The sequence below is a fragment of the Plectropomus leopardus genome, chromosome 7 (genome assembly GCF_026936395.1).
Source record: "Plectropomus leopardus strain MGB_pleo_1.0 chromosome 7, ASM2693639v1, whole genome shotgun sequence".
Lineage (NCBI taxonomy): Eukaryota > Metazoa > Chordata > Actinopteri > Perciformes > Serranidae > Plectropomus > Plectropomus leopardus.
Window position 1 is genome coordinate 2,614,951 of NC_142182.1, and position 20,589 is coordinate 2,635,539.

Here is a 20,589-nt window from a genome sequence, read left to right on the forward strand (position 1 = left end):
GGATTTTTCCATGACTTTGAGGAAAATTTTAAAGACCACATAATAGCGTAAATAAATATATATGTATGCTTTTTTCAGTAACATAATTTTAAATATATGACACTTTTTTAAAATTAATTTTTCTTAATTAATCTCAGTTTCTCGCCACCTTTTACTAATTGCCTGCTAATTGGCTTATTCCTAATATTTTGAAAAGAAACCAGGTTTCAAGGATTAAATAGCTTGTTAGTAACAGAGGCATGTCAGTGCAGCACACAAAAAATGGTGCTGATCCAGGTTTCAAGGGACTAGTGAAGACACTCAGTTAGTTCATCGGGCACATTGAGCTCAGACTAATGCGGTCTGAATCAGTCCGGAGATCCGTGCTGAAAACTTCAGTTTGTGCTAAAAATGTTTTAAGAAGTGTTGATTCAGCTGTATGATTATTTCAGAGGCTGTGACGCTGCTGAAATGCTTCACGCAGAGAGGAGTTTCTGTTATTTCACCTATAAGCTCATTGATATAAACATCTGAAGTGCATTTTTACAATAAAAGTTTGTCAAAGTTCAACAGAAACTGTGTTTTAAATTTCACAGTTATCAACAAATTATCTTCCAATTATCACAGGAGCTGAAACGAAGGAAAAAAAACAACTCCTGAGGAGCTTCCAGTGCACCGGCTTAATGAATGACAGCAGAGTGAAGACGCTGAGTGAGACAGCAGCCTGCTGTCGTGCTAACGTCCTCCGCAGCTACCTGCTGACAGGTAGACGGGTCAGCTGATCGCGTCCCTCGTCCAACCTGGACAGCTTTCTCCGCTGCTTGTGTTAATTACTCCTCTGCCGGAGTGTGTGAGGTGCTGTTAACCTCGTCTCTTAACAAGCTTTGTTTTCTCTGGCGTTAATGAGCGCTCTTAGCGGCGAGACCATGTGTCGTGCCGTATGGGGCATTTCCTCCGAAAGGACTACAGTTTTAGAGGTATGAAAATGAAGGTCAGGCTGGGAGCGGAGAGTATGAAAAGAAAAAAACTGAAATGTTTCAGTGCGGAGTCGCGAGGCGGCAGAAAGGAATCGATGGTTAACAAAGGTAATTCTTATTTCGAGTGATTTTTTTCTTTTATTCCTTTGCAGGTGAATCTTACCGTCACAACAAGCATCCAACCATTCTCCATCTGCATCATTTTATCTTTAAGGTGCAACTACATGAGGACATTTCTAGGAATTTAGCATGTTTCTAGCATTTTAGGACGTTTCTTGGATTTTAAGACATTTCTCAGATTTTAAGACTCTTCTAGAATTTGAGGACATTTCTCAGACTGTAGGATGTTTCTAGCATTTCAGGACAGTTCTAGGATTTGAGGACCTTTCTAGGATTTCAGGACATGGGTTGCCATTCAGGTTGCCATGTGTTTTTCATTTCCTACACATGACACAAGCAGCATAATCCCACCATGTGCTTGTGCTGACATCACTGTAGCTGCATCTCAGCATGTCAGCAGCAGACGCAGAGGGAAACGTTGAGCGGAAGTAGGAACATGTTGATTATTTCTTGCATTTCAGTCCTCAAAAGTTGTGGATGGTACCAATGAAACTGGTCCATACTCTCACGTTTTTTCATTACCACTCTATTGATGTAGGTGCAGACGTTCCTCTGCATTGTGGGTAGAGAGGAAATACAGTAAGACCTGGATGGACCGCGAAACACTGCCTACATCTTTCCGTGAAACTAGACTTTTTTTTTGGATTAAGTTGAAATCTTTCACTTTCTGATTTCCCACCAGAGAGAAAACAGACAATTTAATTTGGAGAAAATCGGCATCTGTGTGTGTGTGTGTGTGTGTGTGTGTGTGTGTGTGTGTGTGTGTGTGTGTGTGTGTGTGTGTGTGTGTGCGTGTAGGACGATCTGACTGCTGAACACTTGTTGGTTCGGAGCCTAACAGAAACTGGCAGAGTGAAGCTGTGATTACAGACAGCAGGAAATTGCACACTAAACTGTGTTTGACACTCAGCTCAAATCACAGCAAACCCTCTGCAGTGAAGTGGATGAATTTTGAAATTTGCATTTTTGATGTAATCACAATGACTGTAACTGCGATTCCAATGAACATGCGTGCACGTAGAAAGCAAAAGTCGAACTCACGGTCAGTTCGCAGGGAGTTGTTGAGGAGCTGGAACAGCGGGAAACTGTCCCAGGAGTCGACGGGCTGGACCTGCAGAGCGGCGTCCATGTCGGCTCTGTACAGAGACAGGAACATCTCTGCGTGTTCGGCCATCAGCTCCGGCCACCACGAGAAAGCCTGAGAGACAGAGAGCGATATTACAAAACCACATCAGAGAACAACAGTCTAATATTTAACAGGAAGATGCCATAGTTTTGGTACACAGATATGGGAGAGTTGACATCACGAGGAGGTCAGCGTGGGTGGATAGCACAACAAAGAAATTTATTTCTCAGAAATACTGCGGGGTTAATGATCTAAATGTCTTTCTCAGTGAGTGTGTTTATGTGGGTGAAGGTAATGGAGGTGGGGAGATTTTTTGGGGGTTTAGTTTGGATCTTTTGCTTTCTGATTTCTCTTCTCTTGTTAAAGTCATGTGTGGATGCAAATGTATGTACATGTGTAATTTAATAGCATTTTTTGCAAATGATGTTGTTTTACCTTGTTTGATTTGAAAAATGATTTGTGGAGTTCCCCAAGGCTCTATTACGGAGCCTCTTCTGTTTAACATCTATATCAGTGATACTCAACTTAAGGTCTGCATGCCAAATCTGGCCCCCGATGGGGTGTCAGACTGAAAATTCAGTAATTCATACTAGGGATTGTTTTTGTACTTTTAGTACACATGAGGTGCCAGAGTGCATAAAACAGCATCAAAATAGAGCTTGTTTAAAAAAAAATGTGGAGTATTGCCCGCACCTTCAAGAGAGGTCCATAAATGTCCAAAAATGCTCAAAATGACCTAAAATCTGAAAAACTCCAAGAAACATCCTGAACTCCAAGAAACATCCTAAAATCCCAGAAACATCATAAAATCCCAGAAACATCCTAAAATCCTAGAACCGTCTAAAACCCTAGAAATGTCCTAAAATCTAAGAAAAGCTCTCAAATCCAGGAAATGTTCCAGAATCCAAGACATGTCCTCGGATCCTTGAAACGTCCTAAAATCCTTGAAACATATATGGGACTTTTGCAACTGGCCCCTGGTCTCCTGTTATTTTTGCAAAAGTGGCCCCCAAGCAAAGCAAGTTGAGGATACATATGTATTATATTTATATATATAAAAAATAATAATAATCCATATTGAATAAATCAAATAAGCCGTCCTTCAATGTTGATAAAAAAAAATACAACAGAAGATTGAATCCTTTTTTTAAGGGCACTGTGCGTTACTCACTCACTGTGTATCTAATGTCTCCTGAATGTCTCCATGACCACAACATCTTGTTCTGAATAAGACAGACAACCTTTTAAAAACTGCAGAAATCTAAATAAATGGAGGCAGGTACAAGATATCTTTAGTAGCTGTGAATGTTAGCTGCTATTAGAGCGAAAAAGAGGGAAAAAGCTCAGAGGTGCTGCTGCATCCCGTTTCTGTGGCTCTCCGGTGGACAGAGATCAGCCTGCTCAGGTGATGACTAAAGGACACCTGAGACAAAAGTGCAACCAGCCTTGAATCACACGCTGATGCTCTGAGGTTGATATTTGTGTATGAAAGGGGAAGAAGAGGCAGAGATGGAAGATGGGAAATAAAGAAGAAACGACACAGCAGCGGCTCATACTCGTGGCCTTGCATGACGACTCATCGGGCCTTTCAAAACACGCCTTTTCAGTTTCCTTTTACTGACAACAAACAGCATTAAACCAGCCCGACGATTCCTCAACACTCACAACCTCTTTCTTCTCAAGACATCGATTTCAATAATGGCTGATTGTAAATAAACGCAGCTCTTGGTCCATCAGGAGAGACAAAAGGAAAAGACAAGAAAGCAGCAGAGGAGTAAAAGAAAAGAGAGACAGATGTAGAGAAGCAGGAGATGAAAGGACAAGAACAGAATAAAGGAAGACTAGAAAAGATGGTAAAAAGTAGGAAAGATGGCTGAAAAGTGGGGTGAATAGAAGAGAAAATAAAGAAAAATAGGGGACATTAGGAGTGAACAAAGGAGAACTTAAAGAAGACAAAGATAAAAAATGAAATTATGGGAGGAAGAAAGAAGAGAAAAGAACATGCATGACATGAGAATAAATGAAAAAAGGAAAATGAAAAAAGGAAAAGGTGAAATAAATAATAAGGAAGGAAATGAAAGTGAACAAGGGAGGACTGGAAGGAAGTAGTAAAGAAGGGGAAAAAGGAAAATGGCCAATAAGCAAAGACAGAAAGAAATGTAAAAGAAAGGCAGAAAGAAAAAAAGACAGAAAGAAAGAAAGGACGACAGAAAGAAAGACAGGACTGGAAGGAACTGACTCCTGAAAAAAAGAGGGTAAGCAAGTGCAGAGAGAAAAATGAGTTAAAGAAAGGTCAACAGTAAAAAAAAGACATAGAAACAAAAAGAAAGGGGCAAAGAAAGAAGGGAAGAAATAAGAGAAAGGAATGAAAATAAGAGTGAAAAACAAGACAAACAGGAAGATTAAGTAAGAAGGGCAAAGGAAAAATGAAGTAGAATTGCAGCCTTGGAGTTGTACAACTCCACAAAACAGTCACGTTGCAGTTAAAGTTCACATCCATTTCTGTGAAAACATCGATGATTCAAACACCAACATCGTGATGGTCACACAACACATTCTTTTACTAAGTCGTCACGTGCTGCCGCTTTTCTGTGGACTTGAGCGTCTACATATTACACTGTCTTTCTGCGTCTGCTGCTGACGCTCCTGGAAGACGCTGCACCGTGATGTCAACAGAAGCAATGATGGGATGACACTCCACATGGTTATGTTTAGATAACAAAAGCACATGGCAACAAACGCCGGGACATCAACAAAAGCACATGCTTTGGTTTGGGCACATGGTAAAGTTTAGAAAAAACCCCAAAAGAACACATTCAGGACAGGAAGTGATCACCGGACTCCTCCATCAAAGTCCAAGCTTTGTTCATTCCAACTCCTGCCTTCTTGCTCCTTATATTATATCATTACTGGCAGGATTTCATCTCGAGACCGTCCAGCGGCGTTTCATGCAGACTCAACAGGTTTCATCAGGCTGGGTTATCAATTGACACCGACCTTCGGCGTATCATGCTGCCACAGCGCGTGTCTGTTCCTGCTCCTTATGTTATGTTACTGCTCCGGCAGCATTTCAAGTTGACACCGTCTAGCGGCATATCATGCAGACGTAACAGGTTGCGTTATCAAATGACACCGACCTTAAGCGTATCATGCTGCCGCATGTTGGGATGATTCTCCACGTGGTTATGTTTAGGTAACAAAAGCACATGGCAACCAACGCGAGGACGTCCACAAAAGCACATGCTGGCGAAGATGGTTAGGTTTAGGCAAAAGAGGTGCATGGTAAGATATAAAAACACCCATCAAAGTCCAGATTTTGTTGGATCCATCCACCGCACATCGTGCCCAACCTTCAGCGCGTCCTTATATTAGCGTGATATCAGTGTTCTCACCGTATGCCGTCTGGCGGCTTACCATGTGGAGTCGACACGTTCTGTCTGGCTTTGTTCTAAACTGACGCCTCCCATCAGCATATCGTGCTGCCGCGATAGGTGCCATCCAACAGCGTATTATAAAACCACAAATGTTTCTGTTCTGCCATGTTCTCAGCTGACATTAACCACGTGGTTTATCATTCAGCCACGAAAAGTGACTTTGACATCGAGATCTTACGAAATCAATGCAAAAGTGGCTGGGTCACAGCGACCTTTGACCACCAAATTCTGATCAGTTTGTCCTCGACTCAAAATGAATTCCTGTGTCAAAATTGAAGCAGTTCCCTAAAGGTGTTCTTGAGATAATATATTCATAAGTATGAGATGGATACAAGGCCACAGCGCCCTTGACGTTTAACCACCAAAACCTAATCATTTCTTTTGAGATATCACAGTCAGAAAAAAATAAGTTGGACAGATGGACAACCAAAGACATAATGCCTCCTGCCACGGATATCCCCAGCATGGACACATAAAAACGGATAGCAAGGTAGGAGTGCAAGAAAGTAAGAAAGAAAGGACAGTACAAAGAAAAAAAGAAAAGAAGGAGAATAAAAGGAACCATTAAAAAGGGAAGGAAGAGCGGTGGAAGTATGAAAAATTGCCAGTTAGGGAGCAAAAACCGGAGAGACAAAAGGTGACTGGAAGAAAGCATTTTAAATAAAGAAAGCAAATAAAGATACATGAATAACAAAAGGGAAAGAAAAGACATATGACATGAATAGGAAGACAAGACATTAGGGAACAACAGAAAAGGAGGAGAAAAAGAAGGGAATAAAGAAAAAAGAAGAGAAAAACAGCAAAAGAGACGAACAGAAGGTCAGAATTAAGGGATTAAACAATGGAAAAAAGAAAGATGGGAAAGTCAAATTGGAAGAAGGAAATGATAAACAAAGATAAAGAAAAAGGCATTAGAAAACAGAAAAAGATAACCAGAGGAGAAAAAGAAAGGGAAGAACTATAAATGAAAAAGGAAAGACAAAGAAAAATGTTGAGATAAAAAAAAAGAAAATAAATGAGGAAAAGGACAGAAAAGAGGACACAACATGGGATGCAGAGAAAACAAGACGATAAAGACGAGCAGAGAGAACAGAAGACGAAGAAAATCAATGATGAACGAGAAAATGAAGGTCCGGCCTGTTTTCAAACAAAACACTCCTTTATTTTAAGCAGCGAAGAAGAGCGGCAGCGCTGGAGAGGGCTAATATACGTATTGTACCACCAAGGACATCCGTGTCTCTGCGTCCTCCCTTCAACACCTGACAAAACGGAGAAAGCGTATTCACTGGACATCTTCCATATTAGAAGACAGCAGGTAGATTTATTAGTGGTTTTTTAAACTTTGCTTAAAAAACGAAATTACAGTTGGCATTTTTTGTTGTCCTGTCGTTGAGAGAGGTGAAGGAGCAGAGACGACAACAAGGGACAGCTGTCAAATTTGGGATGTTAGGGACACCTTGAAAAGTAGTTTATGTTCACGACTGCAAGAAGGAAACAGAACTTGATTAAATTAAGATTGGCGAAGGAGTGACGTGACTGGTGGAAAGGTAGTAAAACAACCCAAAAATAGAAATTAATTTGGCCTTTTGTACTCTGCAGTTTGTCTGCTGTTTGAGTTTGACGAAAACTCGCAAATGATTGAGAGTTTGAATGATTTTCTTTTCTATTTGTCCACATTTAAAGAAGATATTTCTGACGACTGATAAAAATCCTTTAAAACTTTCAGCTGACCCCAGGTGTTAGGAAGTAATCGGATCAGATCTCGGCTACTGGATGAAACCTTGAAAATGGGTTGTTAAAAAAAAGAAAACCAGATTTGTGAACCACTTTGTTTACAAAACGTTTTGTAAAAACGATTGCGTCGTCGCCTCAGTATCGGAACAAATGCCTCCCCTTCTGTTTCTTAGTGTGACGTTAAAAAATGATGTCACAGTTAGGGCTGGGCGATACGGAATAAAGTCTTATCGCAATATTTTCAATATATCAGTCGATATCGATATATATCACGATATACATCAAATCATTATTTCTGTCAAGCTTAAAGGTTCCCTTTCACTCCTAAGTGAGATATGAAGATATCATAAAGTTAATTTTGGTTTGGAACATGATTGTTCAACACTTCTGTCCTCGCCGTGTTTTGGCGTGAGTATTTCCTCGATGTCATGAGAGCGTGCGACAGAGCCCTAAAGCGTGAGACGCAAGGCAGAAGTTTTGGCCCGGCAAAGATGGAAAGACAGAAAACCAGAAGACGCACTGCCTCAGGCCAGTGTGGAGGCTTAAAGAGTTAAAGTCAATTTATACTTCCATGTATCCAAAACATTTAAAATCTATACAAACGTGAGTCTTAATTTTATAATTTTATAATCACAGCTAAATCCCTCAACCTTATGTGCAACTAACAAACAAAAAAGGGAGAGTAACAATCTGGTGGCCACGAAACTGCGTAATTCACACACAACGAAGCAAACAAAAAGACAGTCGGTAGCGACGCATGGAGAACAGGTCGGATCCAACAAGTGATACAACAAATACAAAAACATGAGGGGAGAGCGGCTGAAACAGTCACAGCAGACTTACCTCTCTTCCCTTCCAACGGTGGAATACGAAAACAAAAACAGAGAGGACAGACAGTCAGACGAGTAATAACAAGTTTACATTTGATTCATCTGCAGTCAGTGAACCAGGACAGAACATCGGCATTGTGTGTCTCTGCAAACCACAAATATCACATCTGATTGTTTCATATTTGTCATATCGAGCTTTTTAAAGTGACGAGTTTACGAGCTGATCGGGAGGTAAAGGGGATGACAGACGGCGGGTCACCTAGGAGACGCCTGTCAAACTGCAGACCAGTTTATGTCCAACAAACAACAAAATCAAGTTGTTTTTTTTCACTTAGTTTTTACCATCGCTGTGTTTCTAGCATTTCTACAAACGCAGGTGTTTTTTTTAGTAACATGTGGCTTTCTTTCCAGCAGCTCTTCAGACCACAAATGTTTTCGAGGGACCAACGGCTGTTTTCCGAACTTTTTATCCCTCAAACATGAGTGTTTTTAGCAAAGCCCTGACCGTTTTTTTCAGCTACTTTTTTTCCCCCTAAACATGGGTCTTTTTTAGGGAGACACGTCTGTTTTTCCAGCTAATTTTTCAGCTCTCAAATATGTTTTTTTAGTGACCCATTGCTGTTTTCATAGCAGCTTTTCAGCCCTCAAAAAGGATTTCCTAGGGATCCACCACTATTTTTCCAGTGGCATTTTTAGCTCCTAAACGTGGGTGTTTTTAGCAATCTTGGCTGTTTTTCTTTGGACCTGTGGCTGTTATTTCAGCAGCTTTTCAAGCACACAAACTTGGGGGTTTTCTAGGGGTCCTTGGCTGTTTTTTCAGCCAGGATAGTGCCACCAAAGAGCAGTTGTTGTTCCTTTTTTACAGATTTCAAAGTATCTGCCACATAATGACACACGAGTGTAATTAATCTGTGTTTGCAGAAATGAATAATGCCAATGGATGGATTCTGCAGTGCTTCTTTAGCTCCCCTCCAAGTTTATATTGATCACATTCTTTGTTGTGATAAAAACTTTTCAGCTCCCCTTCACTCAAAAACAAAATGCATGTCGCTTATTGCTCCTTCGCTGTCATGTTTGGGCTTCATTCGATGTTTATTTTCACATTGATCTGTTGAAAGACAAGAGTTTCTCTGAGCTCTTTAACATGTGGGCGTACCTGCAGATTTTTGGAGTTTGGAGCAAGTGTGGGAGACATCTCATGTCCAGCTTCATTTAAACTTTCGAAATAAAGAATATTTTAAAAGATTTTGTGTTCTTCCAGAACGAGGGGTAAAAAGGAAAAAAATATAATCAAAACCAGGTAACACCACCTTGACATCATCGTGGTGAAATACTGACAACAAAATAAACAACGAGACGAAGTGAGAACGTTGACGTTGACAATAACGGAGTAAACAATTATTATTCATCTCTAAATTTAATCTGTGACAGCTTGTGGCGGCGATCTGACAAAAAGCCTCTAATTTGTAGTTAACATCACATCTGAAGCTCGGAGCAGAGATCCACCGGTCGCCATGGCAGCGGCAGAGCGTGTTATTAATAGCTGATGAAACAGATGCCTGAGCGCCACGCTGCCACTTAGGGCCGATCAAACCGCCACGTCTCAACACCTATGATTGATCAGTTTTACACTGCGGCGTATGAAGGCCGTCTGCATATGGGCCGTGGGCGTTGTTTTCATCGTGCCTCCGACGCAGATTTCAATGCAGCGACGCCACTTTCCGTGTCATCTGCCACTTTAGAGCGGGCGCTGCCAACAGAGGCAAAGGAAGAAAATGGGCAGTGCTGCGAAAAGTGATCAAAAACATTAATGAAATGATCAAGTGACTCTTTGCTGCTGTCAGTCACCGAGAAAAAAAGAGACAACAGAGTTTCTGCTGAAATTCAAAAGAAGAAAAGAGTTTCAGAGTTAGACTGTCTGATGCAAAAAAGACGGAGGAGAATTCTTTTCTTTAGCAAGTCGGCTCCTCACAACAACACGGACGCTCTGTCATACAACAGAGACTCTACACGGACGACTCAGCAGATATTTACCCTCACAAATGTTCTCTTTATGGGACTGATGACTGAATACAAGGGTCTCAAGCTCAAGTCACAAGCTGTTAATAAAAATATCTATCTATATCTACTGTATATCTATCTATCTATCTATCTATCTATCTATCTATCTATCTATCTATCTATCTATCTATCTATCTATATTTATCTCTCTCTCTCTCTCTCTCTCTCTATATATATATATATATATATATATATATATGCTTTAAAGTGGGGATACTCAACTTGCTTTGCTTGGGGGCCACTTTTGCAAAATGACAGGAGGCCAGGGGCCGGTAACGGCAGCAATTTTAGGACATATCTCAGATTTTAGTACGTTTTTAGGATTTTAGGGTGTTTCTAGGATTTCTAGGAAATTTCTTGGATTTTAAGGGAATTTCGGTGATTCAGAACGTTTCTAGGATTTCAGGACATTTTAAGGATTTTATGACATTTCTGTGATTTTAGCATGTTTGTAGGATTGCGGCATTTCTAAGATTTATGACATATCTTGGATTTTAGGGCATTTCTGGATTTTAGAAGGTTACTCTGATTTTAGTATGTTTCTAGGATTTTAGGACATGTCTTGGATTTTTGGATAATTTTAGGATTTCAGCACATTTCAAGGATTTTACAACATTTCTAGGATTTTTAGGACATTTCTTGGATTTTAGGGAATTTCTGGATTTTAGAAAGTTTCTAGGATTTTAGAACACCTTTAAGAAATGTTTCAATGCTTAGATCTTTAGCAACACGTTTCCTTTGCAAGTAGTGTACTTTCTGGGTTTAAGGCACTCACTGCGAGTGAGTCCACATATCTGTATGAGAACTAAGCAAAGTGTACATAAACGAATTAAATACCTCGGAGTGATGTTCGTCGTTCTGCTGCAGGACCTCGATGCAAAGCTCTCCCAGTCGCATCATGTCTTCTAGTCGTTTCTCGGGAGCTGCCTGGGGATCCACTGCAGGTCCAAACACAGCGGAAGAAACAAACAGAGGAGAAATTAAAACACTCACTTAATACATGATTACATTTCCCATAAACCTCAGCTGACTGTATGCAGCCCCATCAAAACACATCGATTACTGCCAGATATTGCTGTTATCCTGCTCCTCAGAAGATGAACCCTTTACATCCACAATACTCAATTTACGGACCCCAACAGGGTGCCAGGTGGACCCCCCTCAACCATTTTCTAATTCAAAGTAAAATTATTCACACTGGGAATTGTTTTTGTACATTTAGTAAACATAAGGTGTCACAGTGCATAAAACATGAACCAAAATAAAGCATGTTTTTTGAGAATATAATGTCCTAAAATCCTCTAAAATCACATTTCCTTCCAGGTTTTTTATATGTAAATTAAAATCATGCACTAACCAAACTGATTTCTAAATTTCTCAAAATAAATCTTTAAACTCTCACCCTTGATCTGAGCGTACTCCATGAGCTGGCTGTAGTTGATTCGGGCTGCGTTCTCCAGACACTTCTGCACCAGTTTCTTCATCTCCTCGGGAGGAACAGGAGTGGTGATGTCCTTCATCAACACCTGAGACAACACAAAACAACGGCCATGTCTCAATGAGTTTGAAGAATTCAGCATTACAGAACAGAAACCAGATTGTTTGATAAGCCTGTAATTATCAAGGGTCTCAAGAGCAGGAAATCACACCTTACTAATAATTTTAAGTGAAACAAAACTGGTCCTGCTTTTAGGCCTCGGAGTAAAACCATTGGATGAACTTTTACTTTCTAAAATGCAAATTCATGTTTGATCTGTTTGAGCTTAAATTTTAATACTTTCTGAATGACACTCAATAAAAAATGGAATTCACCCCTTTCCACATATACCCAAATCCTAAAAAACTCACACAAATCCACATAAATGCATACCCAAAGCGGCGTTTCCAGCTACTGATAACATGTAGTCAGGTCGGACTTATGATTTATGTGAGGTCACCAGTAAAAATGTTAAAGTTGTTGATTTGTCCAGTGACAAAAATTTAATATCTTGTTGCACAACACAATAGTGCACATAAGACTGAAAAAACGTCATCTCTCAGGACCTTTGGAGCGCCATAATTTAACACGGAGAGGATCCATGATGTATAATGAGTACTTTCACAATACGTCCGAGATGCGGTGCTAATAAAAGTATAGTACTTTGACTGGAGAACGCAGTTATGCATCTGAATCAAACTGTCTACCTGCACGTTTTAATTTGACAATTAATCAGCCCGGTCGCCGGAAGAAAAAGTTGTCATTGTACGTTTTTGCAAATCACGTATACGTTGCATTTGCATGTTTAGAACACATCATATCAAGGTTTCTATGTGATATAGTTAAAATAACTTGTCTGTGGGCCGAGTTTGTCTTGAGAAAGTGGAGGATATGGTGGACAATGTGACTCCGAGGTGAGACAGCGTTTCTTTACAGGTCCTTGCTGCATTTCCATTTTGGCCACCAAACAGGGAAATTTTAGGCCAAAACATAATCTTAGCCTAACCATAACCAAGAGGTTTTTGTTGCTAAACATTACACACCTAAAGCACAGCATTGTTAAAACGCCAAGTTTAATTTAACGCATCGACTACATAATAATGTATACTTGCTACATTTCTATGTTTTGCAGAAATGTACCAATGCCAGCATTTATTTAGTTAGTTAGGTTACTTCTAATAAATGTGAATGCCTCATTCAAATTAATTATTGGTAATTATCAGAAGATTTCAACTATGCCTGCATCATATAATTGCACCCATTACTGAAATATGCCATTTATCTTTGGTTTACCTTTACACATGAAAACTGCAAAAAAGAGGAGCTTTTTTTCTGCACTTCTTATTCGTCAGTTGTTTAACCCTTTAACATCTGGATACACCTACATCTAAACCTCTAAGACCCGAGGAAACTGATTTAAATTCCTCTAAATGCACAGGAATAATAAAATTAGTAACTTGGCAAGACTTGACCTGCAAACTGCAAAAAAACAAAGAATAAAATAAAATAAAATAAGTAAAAGGTGACATAAAAAACAATCTGAAAATGTGAAAAATCTGGGAAAGAAACCCTCAAAATTCCTAATTATTTATTTCAAATTATGTTATAAAAAAATAAAGATAAAAACCTTTCTTCAATTAAAAAAATAAATAAAACCGGACTCTGTTTCTTTTACTCTTCTTTCTTTCTTTTGTTGTGCTTATTTTCATTATTTTTAATTTGGCTTGCCAGTCATTGGGCCATTTTTTGTTAAGTTGCTCGTTGCCGTTCCATGTTTTTGAAAGAAATCAAGTGAATTTGCTTAGATTTCAAAGAGTTATTGTAAACCACAAATATGTGGTTCTGAGTGTCATCAAAGAGCAATGTCACACACTCTTTATAAAAGTAATCCTTCCCTTTGCTGAAAGGAAATGTGGAAACCTTAATACAACTCTCAGGTCCAAGTGTTTTTTTGTCTGAGATTTGCTTTCAGCAGGATTCTAAGACACCTAATGAAAAATTCAAAAAAGAATCTTTCTGCTTTGCTACAAAAAACAGCACCCAGAAAACCTGGAAGTATGTAAAATAAAAATGTATCTGAAATGGGTTTAAATGTGTATTTAATGTTTTACCCGCTCCTGCAGGGAAAGTGTTGCCTTCAGGGCCCCATCTGGTCGTCCAAAGGGAAAGCAGTACCTGCAGATGTAAAACGTGGGCGGTCATCACATTTAGAAACAATCTCAAGGACAACTGTGTGGAGGAAAAAAAAGAAAAAGGAATAATAATAATAATAATAATAATAAGAAGAAGAACTGTGAGATGGAAGCAGCGGCAGCAAGACATCAGTCAGCGTCAACAGATGGCTGCCTCCTTTCATCTAATTACACTGATGAAGGAAGCTTTTCTCACCTCCAGCTCCGTCTGAGCGCAGACGAGGCGGTTCACGGAGGTTTCACGTCGCTAATTGACAAGTGAACAGAACTAAATAAACAAAGGCACGCGGTCACACGGGTCAGCCATTTATTGGACAAAAACCTCCAGGCAGATGTTCTGCTCCTTCACACTGATACTACTGAACAAAAACATATATATATATAAAAACATATATTATCAAGCGGGACTTTGTTTGAAGATTCAGTTCATACTTCAGGTAAAGTCGCGAGTTTGTGATGTTCATTTTTATGAAGAAAGGAAATCCGTGAAAGAGCAGAATCTGTTAAAAAGGCCTGAATTGTCTTTTCAATGAATGTTTTGAAGTGTCTGAGGGGAGCCGACATGCGTGATACATGAACACTTGCAGTTTAAAAATATATGAATTAATGCACGGCACTTGTGAAGAAATCATATTACACAAAATAATTAATAATTTATTAAATTTCGATCACCACTTTAAAAGGCAAAAAACCCCATTTTAGTCATTAAGTAAAAATAAAGCTTCGCAGTTGTTTGATTTTCTTTTTTTTTTCATTTTATTTGAGTAATTGGGGTGTTTTTCAGCTGCATGTCTGACTGAAGCCCTTTTCAGACACTAAATTAGCAAGAAGACTTTCAGAGTGACACAGTGGCGCGGGTCAAACCGGGTCGGCGGTCTGTCTGAATGGACTACCTTTTCTCTACCAACCATGTTTGAATTCTTCCGTTTTGTTTTTGCCAAATAGACTTTGAGAGAAACATGATTTGCTGGATGGGTGATGTTCAGTGAAGTTTAGGTGACAAAAGCTAAATTTGTTGAGGTCAGAGAAAGATCATGGTTTCAGTTAAGTGCTGATGAGAGTCAGCACATCCAGTCTAGTAGTATTTAACAGAGACCGTGATCTTTCCCTGACAGAGTATTTAGACAAAACGCTTTTAATGATGCTGTAGTTGCTATCAGTGAATACTGTAGCAAAATAGTTAACTGTCAGTGAATGTTGTGCATATAAATGTCAAAAGGTTTTCTCAGTATGTTGATAAAAAGTTGCTCAAATTCGAACAGAAAGGGATGGACTGGGTCCATGTGCATCAGAGGAGTCTGGATTCTGTTGATTCTGTCAGGATTGTAACTGTGACAGTTCACCTCAAAATAAAAAAAACAATATTTTTCCCTTTTCCTGTTGTGCCATCATTTTCTGATTCTGGAGTCACCAAATACTGTTACTTTCGCAGTGTTTTCTGCGTAAGATCCTGACGCCAAAAGCAACATTTCGCGTCCCCACGATACAACGCTGGAGGGCATCGCAGTGGTATTATGTGTTTTTATTACTCTAAACTCGTCAAATACATCCGCAATTAACTTAAACATACGAGTGCGACGAGAAAAGCCACCTTCCGCGTCACACTGGAATGTGGCTGAACGGATCAGATGAGCGCGCTCGGACAGAACTGGCGCCGTTGTTAGGGTTAGGGTGCAACGCGCACGGGTGGCATCACTTGAGAATGCGGCAGGACGGCACTTGTCACCGATAACCGCGTTTTATGAGTAGCATGAGTGCACCTATAGGGCGGGCAGGTCGGGAGGTGGTCCATTAACAACTGACTTTCGTGCATGACGCAGAAGGTCACTGACAGAGCGGCACCATGTGACGAGTTGGGATGAGAACGTGTTGGGACGGCATCTTCCACGGCAACATGATACGCCGCTGGACGGCATCCGGTTAAAATGCTGCCAGTAATTATGTAATACAATGAGCATGAAGGTCCCTGTAGGGTGAGGAGGAGGGTGGTGGATGGATACAACAAACCCCGGACTTTCTTGAGGGAGTCAGTTGTTCACTTCCTGTTTGATTGTGATGGCTTTTTTTAACACCATGTGTTTCTTTTGCCTCATCCTAACCATCCGTGCCAGCAGGTGTGTTTGTTGACATCCTGGCGTTGGTTGCCATGTGCTTTTGTTGCCTAAACTTGGCCACATGCAGCATAATCTCACCACGTGCTTGTGTTGTCATCACTGCAGCAGCATCGCTGAACGTCAAAAGCAGAGGTGGAAGGATATCTAGTAATATACGTAACATGCAGACATGACGTCCACTGCAAAGCGGCAACATGTGACAACTTTGGATAAGAACGTGTTGGCCGCGCTATTTATCAGTCTAAATAATTTTGGTGTGAGTTGCAGCGTGTTGGAGATATCGGCCGTAGAGATGTCTGCCTTCTCTCCATCATTACTGAACAAGATGGCACCCAATTTGTGGTGCTCAAAGAGTCAAAAAGATACATTTAAAAAAACTCAACTGCATTGTTTCTTTCCAAAAAGCATGACCTGGTTATTCAAGAAAATCCACAGACATATTTAGATAAGGTTGGGTAAAGATGGTGGTCGTGATTCAAAGGAACTAAAGTTGACTGTTAATGTGAGGCGACAGCAGACTACTGTGCCACAGAATAATAATAATCATAATAATGGGGTCATGAGGAGGAGCAGCGATAGTTTAAATTTCTAACCTCTAGATGAATCTTTAGTGGCCGAGCTCAACTTTAATCTAAACTAAACTGTGGAAATCCTGCTCTTGTCTGTGGGACATTAGCATAATCCCAGCATTGTTCCTGCCATTGTTTACCAGCATTAGCCTCTTGTTGAGGTGAGTTAGTAATGACTCCTGCTGATCACCCCCCCACACACACACACACACACACACACACACACGCACACTCACACTCACACTCACACACTCTTGGCCCTGACTGGCCCCCTCCCCTCCTCTCCGGGGCCAGATGGAGGGCCCCTCTCAGGCGTGAAGGGTTTAAAGAGCCGGGCTTCGGGACAGTTAATGGCACAGGTCCATTCAGCTTGAGTGTTGCTCAAGGTCTCGGGGCTGTCGCTTTCACACCGCGCGCACAATGTGTTCACACGGTGGCGGCGGCGCTGAATAGCAGCACGCAGATGCAGGGAGGTCTCATCAGCCGTCGTCGATGACGCATGTCCCGCACCTGTTGTGTGCTGCTGATGGGGCTAAAAATACCCGGAGTTAAAGGAGCATACCGCTGCTTTTGCTTGTTTTGGTTTTCTTCAGATTGCTTCACGTTACATCATAGCATCTAGCAAACTTCTTTTAGAGGTTAAGATGCATTTAGATTGTCTCCCAATTACTTAAACAGGTGGGTTATCATAACAGATTTGCACAAATCTTTGACAATATTATCGAACTGTTGTTAAAACACAATTGCACATGACTGTGTTTCAACTGAGTGATGTTGTGCGACTTCTTCTCTCACGATAACACCCATCAGCAGCTTTATTTCTACTGCAGCCACCACACTAACCATCATTATTTCCAATCCAAGGCCACATAGGTGTTATGGAGCCATAATGGAAAGGGAGTGGTCACATATGAGGGATTGATGGGAGCTGATAGTCCACTATTTCACAGAGGAATTGTGGATTTAAAACTTCAGCAATAAAACTGGATGTTGACAAAGAGCTCAAAAGCTACCACAGCTTCCTCCACTTTAGACTTTCCGGCTTTCTCTTCCCTAAATCTTGATACACACTGCGTGAATTTTGGGCTTTCCTAGACAAAAAATACTATTATGAAAGAAACATGGCGTTATCTTTGGTCGCGGCTCTAAAACGGCAGTTCTATGTCGCAGTGAGAGAGCTTCAACGGCCGTTTAATCAAAGACATTTTCCTCCTCCTCTCTTTCTTCAGACTTTTTTGACACACATAAATGCTGCTATAGCCAGGGTTCGATTTGATTGTTTCCATTTTGCTCTGATCACTATAGCGGCGTAGGCTGATGACGCACGCTGACGATATTTTGTTAATGTGTGTTGATGTTGCTGGATGTAGGTCATAGCCTGCGATTCAGAAGGCGATGTCATTGAACAGCCTGCATACATAATACATGCATACATTTATTAAGATTAATGTTGCAGATTGTAGCTTCAACCAAACTTATTGCAGCGTTATTCAGAGAAGACGCTCTCACTTTAAATGTGTTCTTACCTAAAATGTGTGATCTGGTTCTCCAGCAGAGCCATGAGGCGACTCCTGATGGCCTCAAAGTGCTCCTTCTCCTCCACGGTCACCGTCCCCATCCCATCAGGCCTGACGAGACACAAGAGTGACACACAGGAAACAGTCAGCCGACTTTCAGCTTCACCTCCTGACTACAGATCACAGGCTGGAGGTAAAACAGAGAGGGACTGTCATTTTCCCGCTAATGTTCCTTATTTAGAAAATACTAAATAATTACACTATGATGTCTGCATCCCGTTTTACAGTCAGTACAGATAAAAGCATCTGTTACAACACTGATCAGAAATGTGCAGTTTTGCAATACCAAACATAAAATGACAGCAACAAATGTTGGCAGTACAACTCCTAAAAATACTGAAATGCATTGTTGGGGAAGCTACTTTGAAACTGGAGTTGGTGGAGCAACATGCTGCCGCTCACCGACAGTTAATCTCCAACAACACCACACTTTTATCGAGTAGCTACACCACAGCTGTTGAAAAAAGAGGCCCAACACACTGGTGCTATTTTGCATCAAGTGTAAAAGCAGCAATGGTTAAGTCATTTATTTGAAAAATGCATGATTACTTTGTGTTGCCATCAATCACACAGCAAAACAGTTTCGTTTTCAGAGACGGCTCCAATGCATTCTTTTTTCTACAAACTACTGCAATATAAACTTAGTTTCTGCTCCGGTGTTGTTCATAACACTTTACCTCATACAAATGAAAACCTGCATTTTTTGCACACACCACGCTGCACCATATTGCACACATGTATGTAGGCATGAATATACATCATGTCTATATTTTCTTCTTTCTATTACCTGATTATTTAATTTTATGTATTATAAGTTTTTCTCTGTTTTTCTATTCTCTTTTTTCTCTTTGTACTTATTCTCACCGTGGGCATGGAGAGAAACGCAATTTCAATTCCTGTATGTCTAACAAACATGTCAGAACTGATGATCAAGGTGACTGACTTTGACTGAGGCAGGTTTCCATTTACCCTCAAATTGGGCAAATTAAAATTTAAACATAAAATATGCCTAATGATAACATGAAATACACGAAAAACATAAAAAGCCATATTTCTCAAAACTACAACAGAAACACTGTTTCTGGCTTTTATAGGTCACGTGATGCTATGGCTGTGTGCCTGTCAGTGAGAACTGGTTCCCTCGGACATTTACATCTTAAGACCACACACTCTTTCACTATACTAATGCTAACATGCTGCATTTGTATATTTGAGAGTGAATGGCTTTTGTATCGATGGATCTGGAGGAAGAACGGGGAGGAGGCTCAGTGGTTCGATCTGTGACTCTTCAATAATTCCCCTCGTCCTTGGCAGGATACTGAGCCCCCAAACGGCTCCCAATGGCTGTGATGTTGCTGAGTGAGTGCGTGTGAATGTTAAACAGCGGTACATGGTATGGCAGCCTCGGCCGTGTATATGAATGCGGCATGAAGTAAAAAAACAGCTTCAGTAGGGGCAGGCGATTTATCCAATTTACTCGAGGTATCGCGGCTTTCTCCTCATGCGATATTTAAAATAACTATATCCCGAAAATCAAGTATAAAAGGTCAGGTTGTTTTTAATAAGCCGTCAGTGTTTCGGTTCTCTGACTCTTTTCTGCAACTCTCACAGACACACACACAAAGCAGGGTTTTTGCAGAGCTCCAGACTGTGACTATTTAGTCGCATTTTGCGACCACAGGCACAAGTGCGACTTTCAAATATTAGTCTGTAAGACTACAAATACGAGCCCATTTACCATTTACGTAAAATTGAATCTCAGGCCACATTTAGATGAGCATGAGCACGGAAAAGTCTTTCCTTTGCATTTTTAAAGAAATCTGCCGAAATCCTTTACATGATAACATTGTGAGAACAAACAAAATACATGCAAGGCCACAGCTGGCGGTGTAACTTTGTAATAACACACCACAGAAGAACACAGAAGAAGAAATTAGGGGTGGTGTTTTCAAAAATTACACACTGCACACCAGTTTCAGAAGTGTGCATTTTCAGGCCCCAAACCTAAGTTGAACGAAAGGCCAAACCGCAACAAAATTTCAATGTTTCATGCAAGAACCTTTACCATGTAAACGGCCCCTCAGGTTATAGGAAGGTGCACAGACCTTTCCCTCTTTAGAAGAGAAATGTGAAAACACCTCCCTAATGACAAACTTTACACAAATACAAGTCAGTATAGTCAAGGTCAGACATTTTAGGGGACATAAACAGAAGGAAAAACACATCTTTGAGTGGAGGGGATCTTTGAATATAAGCCAGTTTCTCTCTTGAGGTAAATAAAGGCCTTTTTCCACAATTTGAGAATGTGAAATATCAAACGTGAACTCTGGATGCTGAATCTTTGATATGCTGTTGACATTTCAGCACAGAAGTCCTCTTTATTGAGACCTCTTCACTCC

At 40.5% G+C, this 20,589-nt stretch overlaps 1 protein-coding gene across 6 annotated transcripts in view; it reads right to left on the reverse strand.

Annotated features, from left to right (window-relative positions):
- cadps2 (Ca++-dependent secretion activator 2) overlaps positions 1–20,589 on the reverse strand; it is a 218,898-nt gene that overhangs the window by 49,460 nt on the left and 148,849 nt on the right. For all 6 annotated transcript variants that reach the window (XM_088079645.1, XM_088079646.1, XM_088079644.1 and 3 more), the window contains exons 14-18: positions 18,140–18,241; positions 13,850–13,913; positions 11,664–11,787; positions 11,099–11,199; positions 2,118–2,274 (exon numbers count right to left, since the gene is read on the reverse strand). In XM_088079645.1, coding sequence (XP_087935771.1) covers positions 2,118–2,274; positions 11,099–11,199; positions 11,664–11,787; positions 13,850–13,913; positions 18,140–18,241 — 548 coding nt within the window. The remainder of the gene's footprint in view (positions 1–2,117; positions 2,275–11,098; positions 11,200–11,663; positions 11,788–13,849; positions 13,914–18,139; positions 18,242–20,589) is intronic.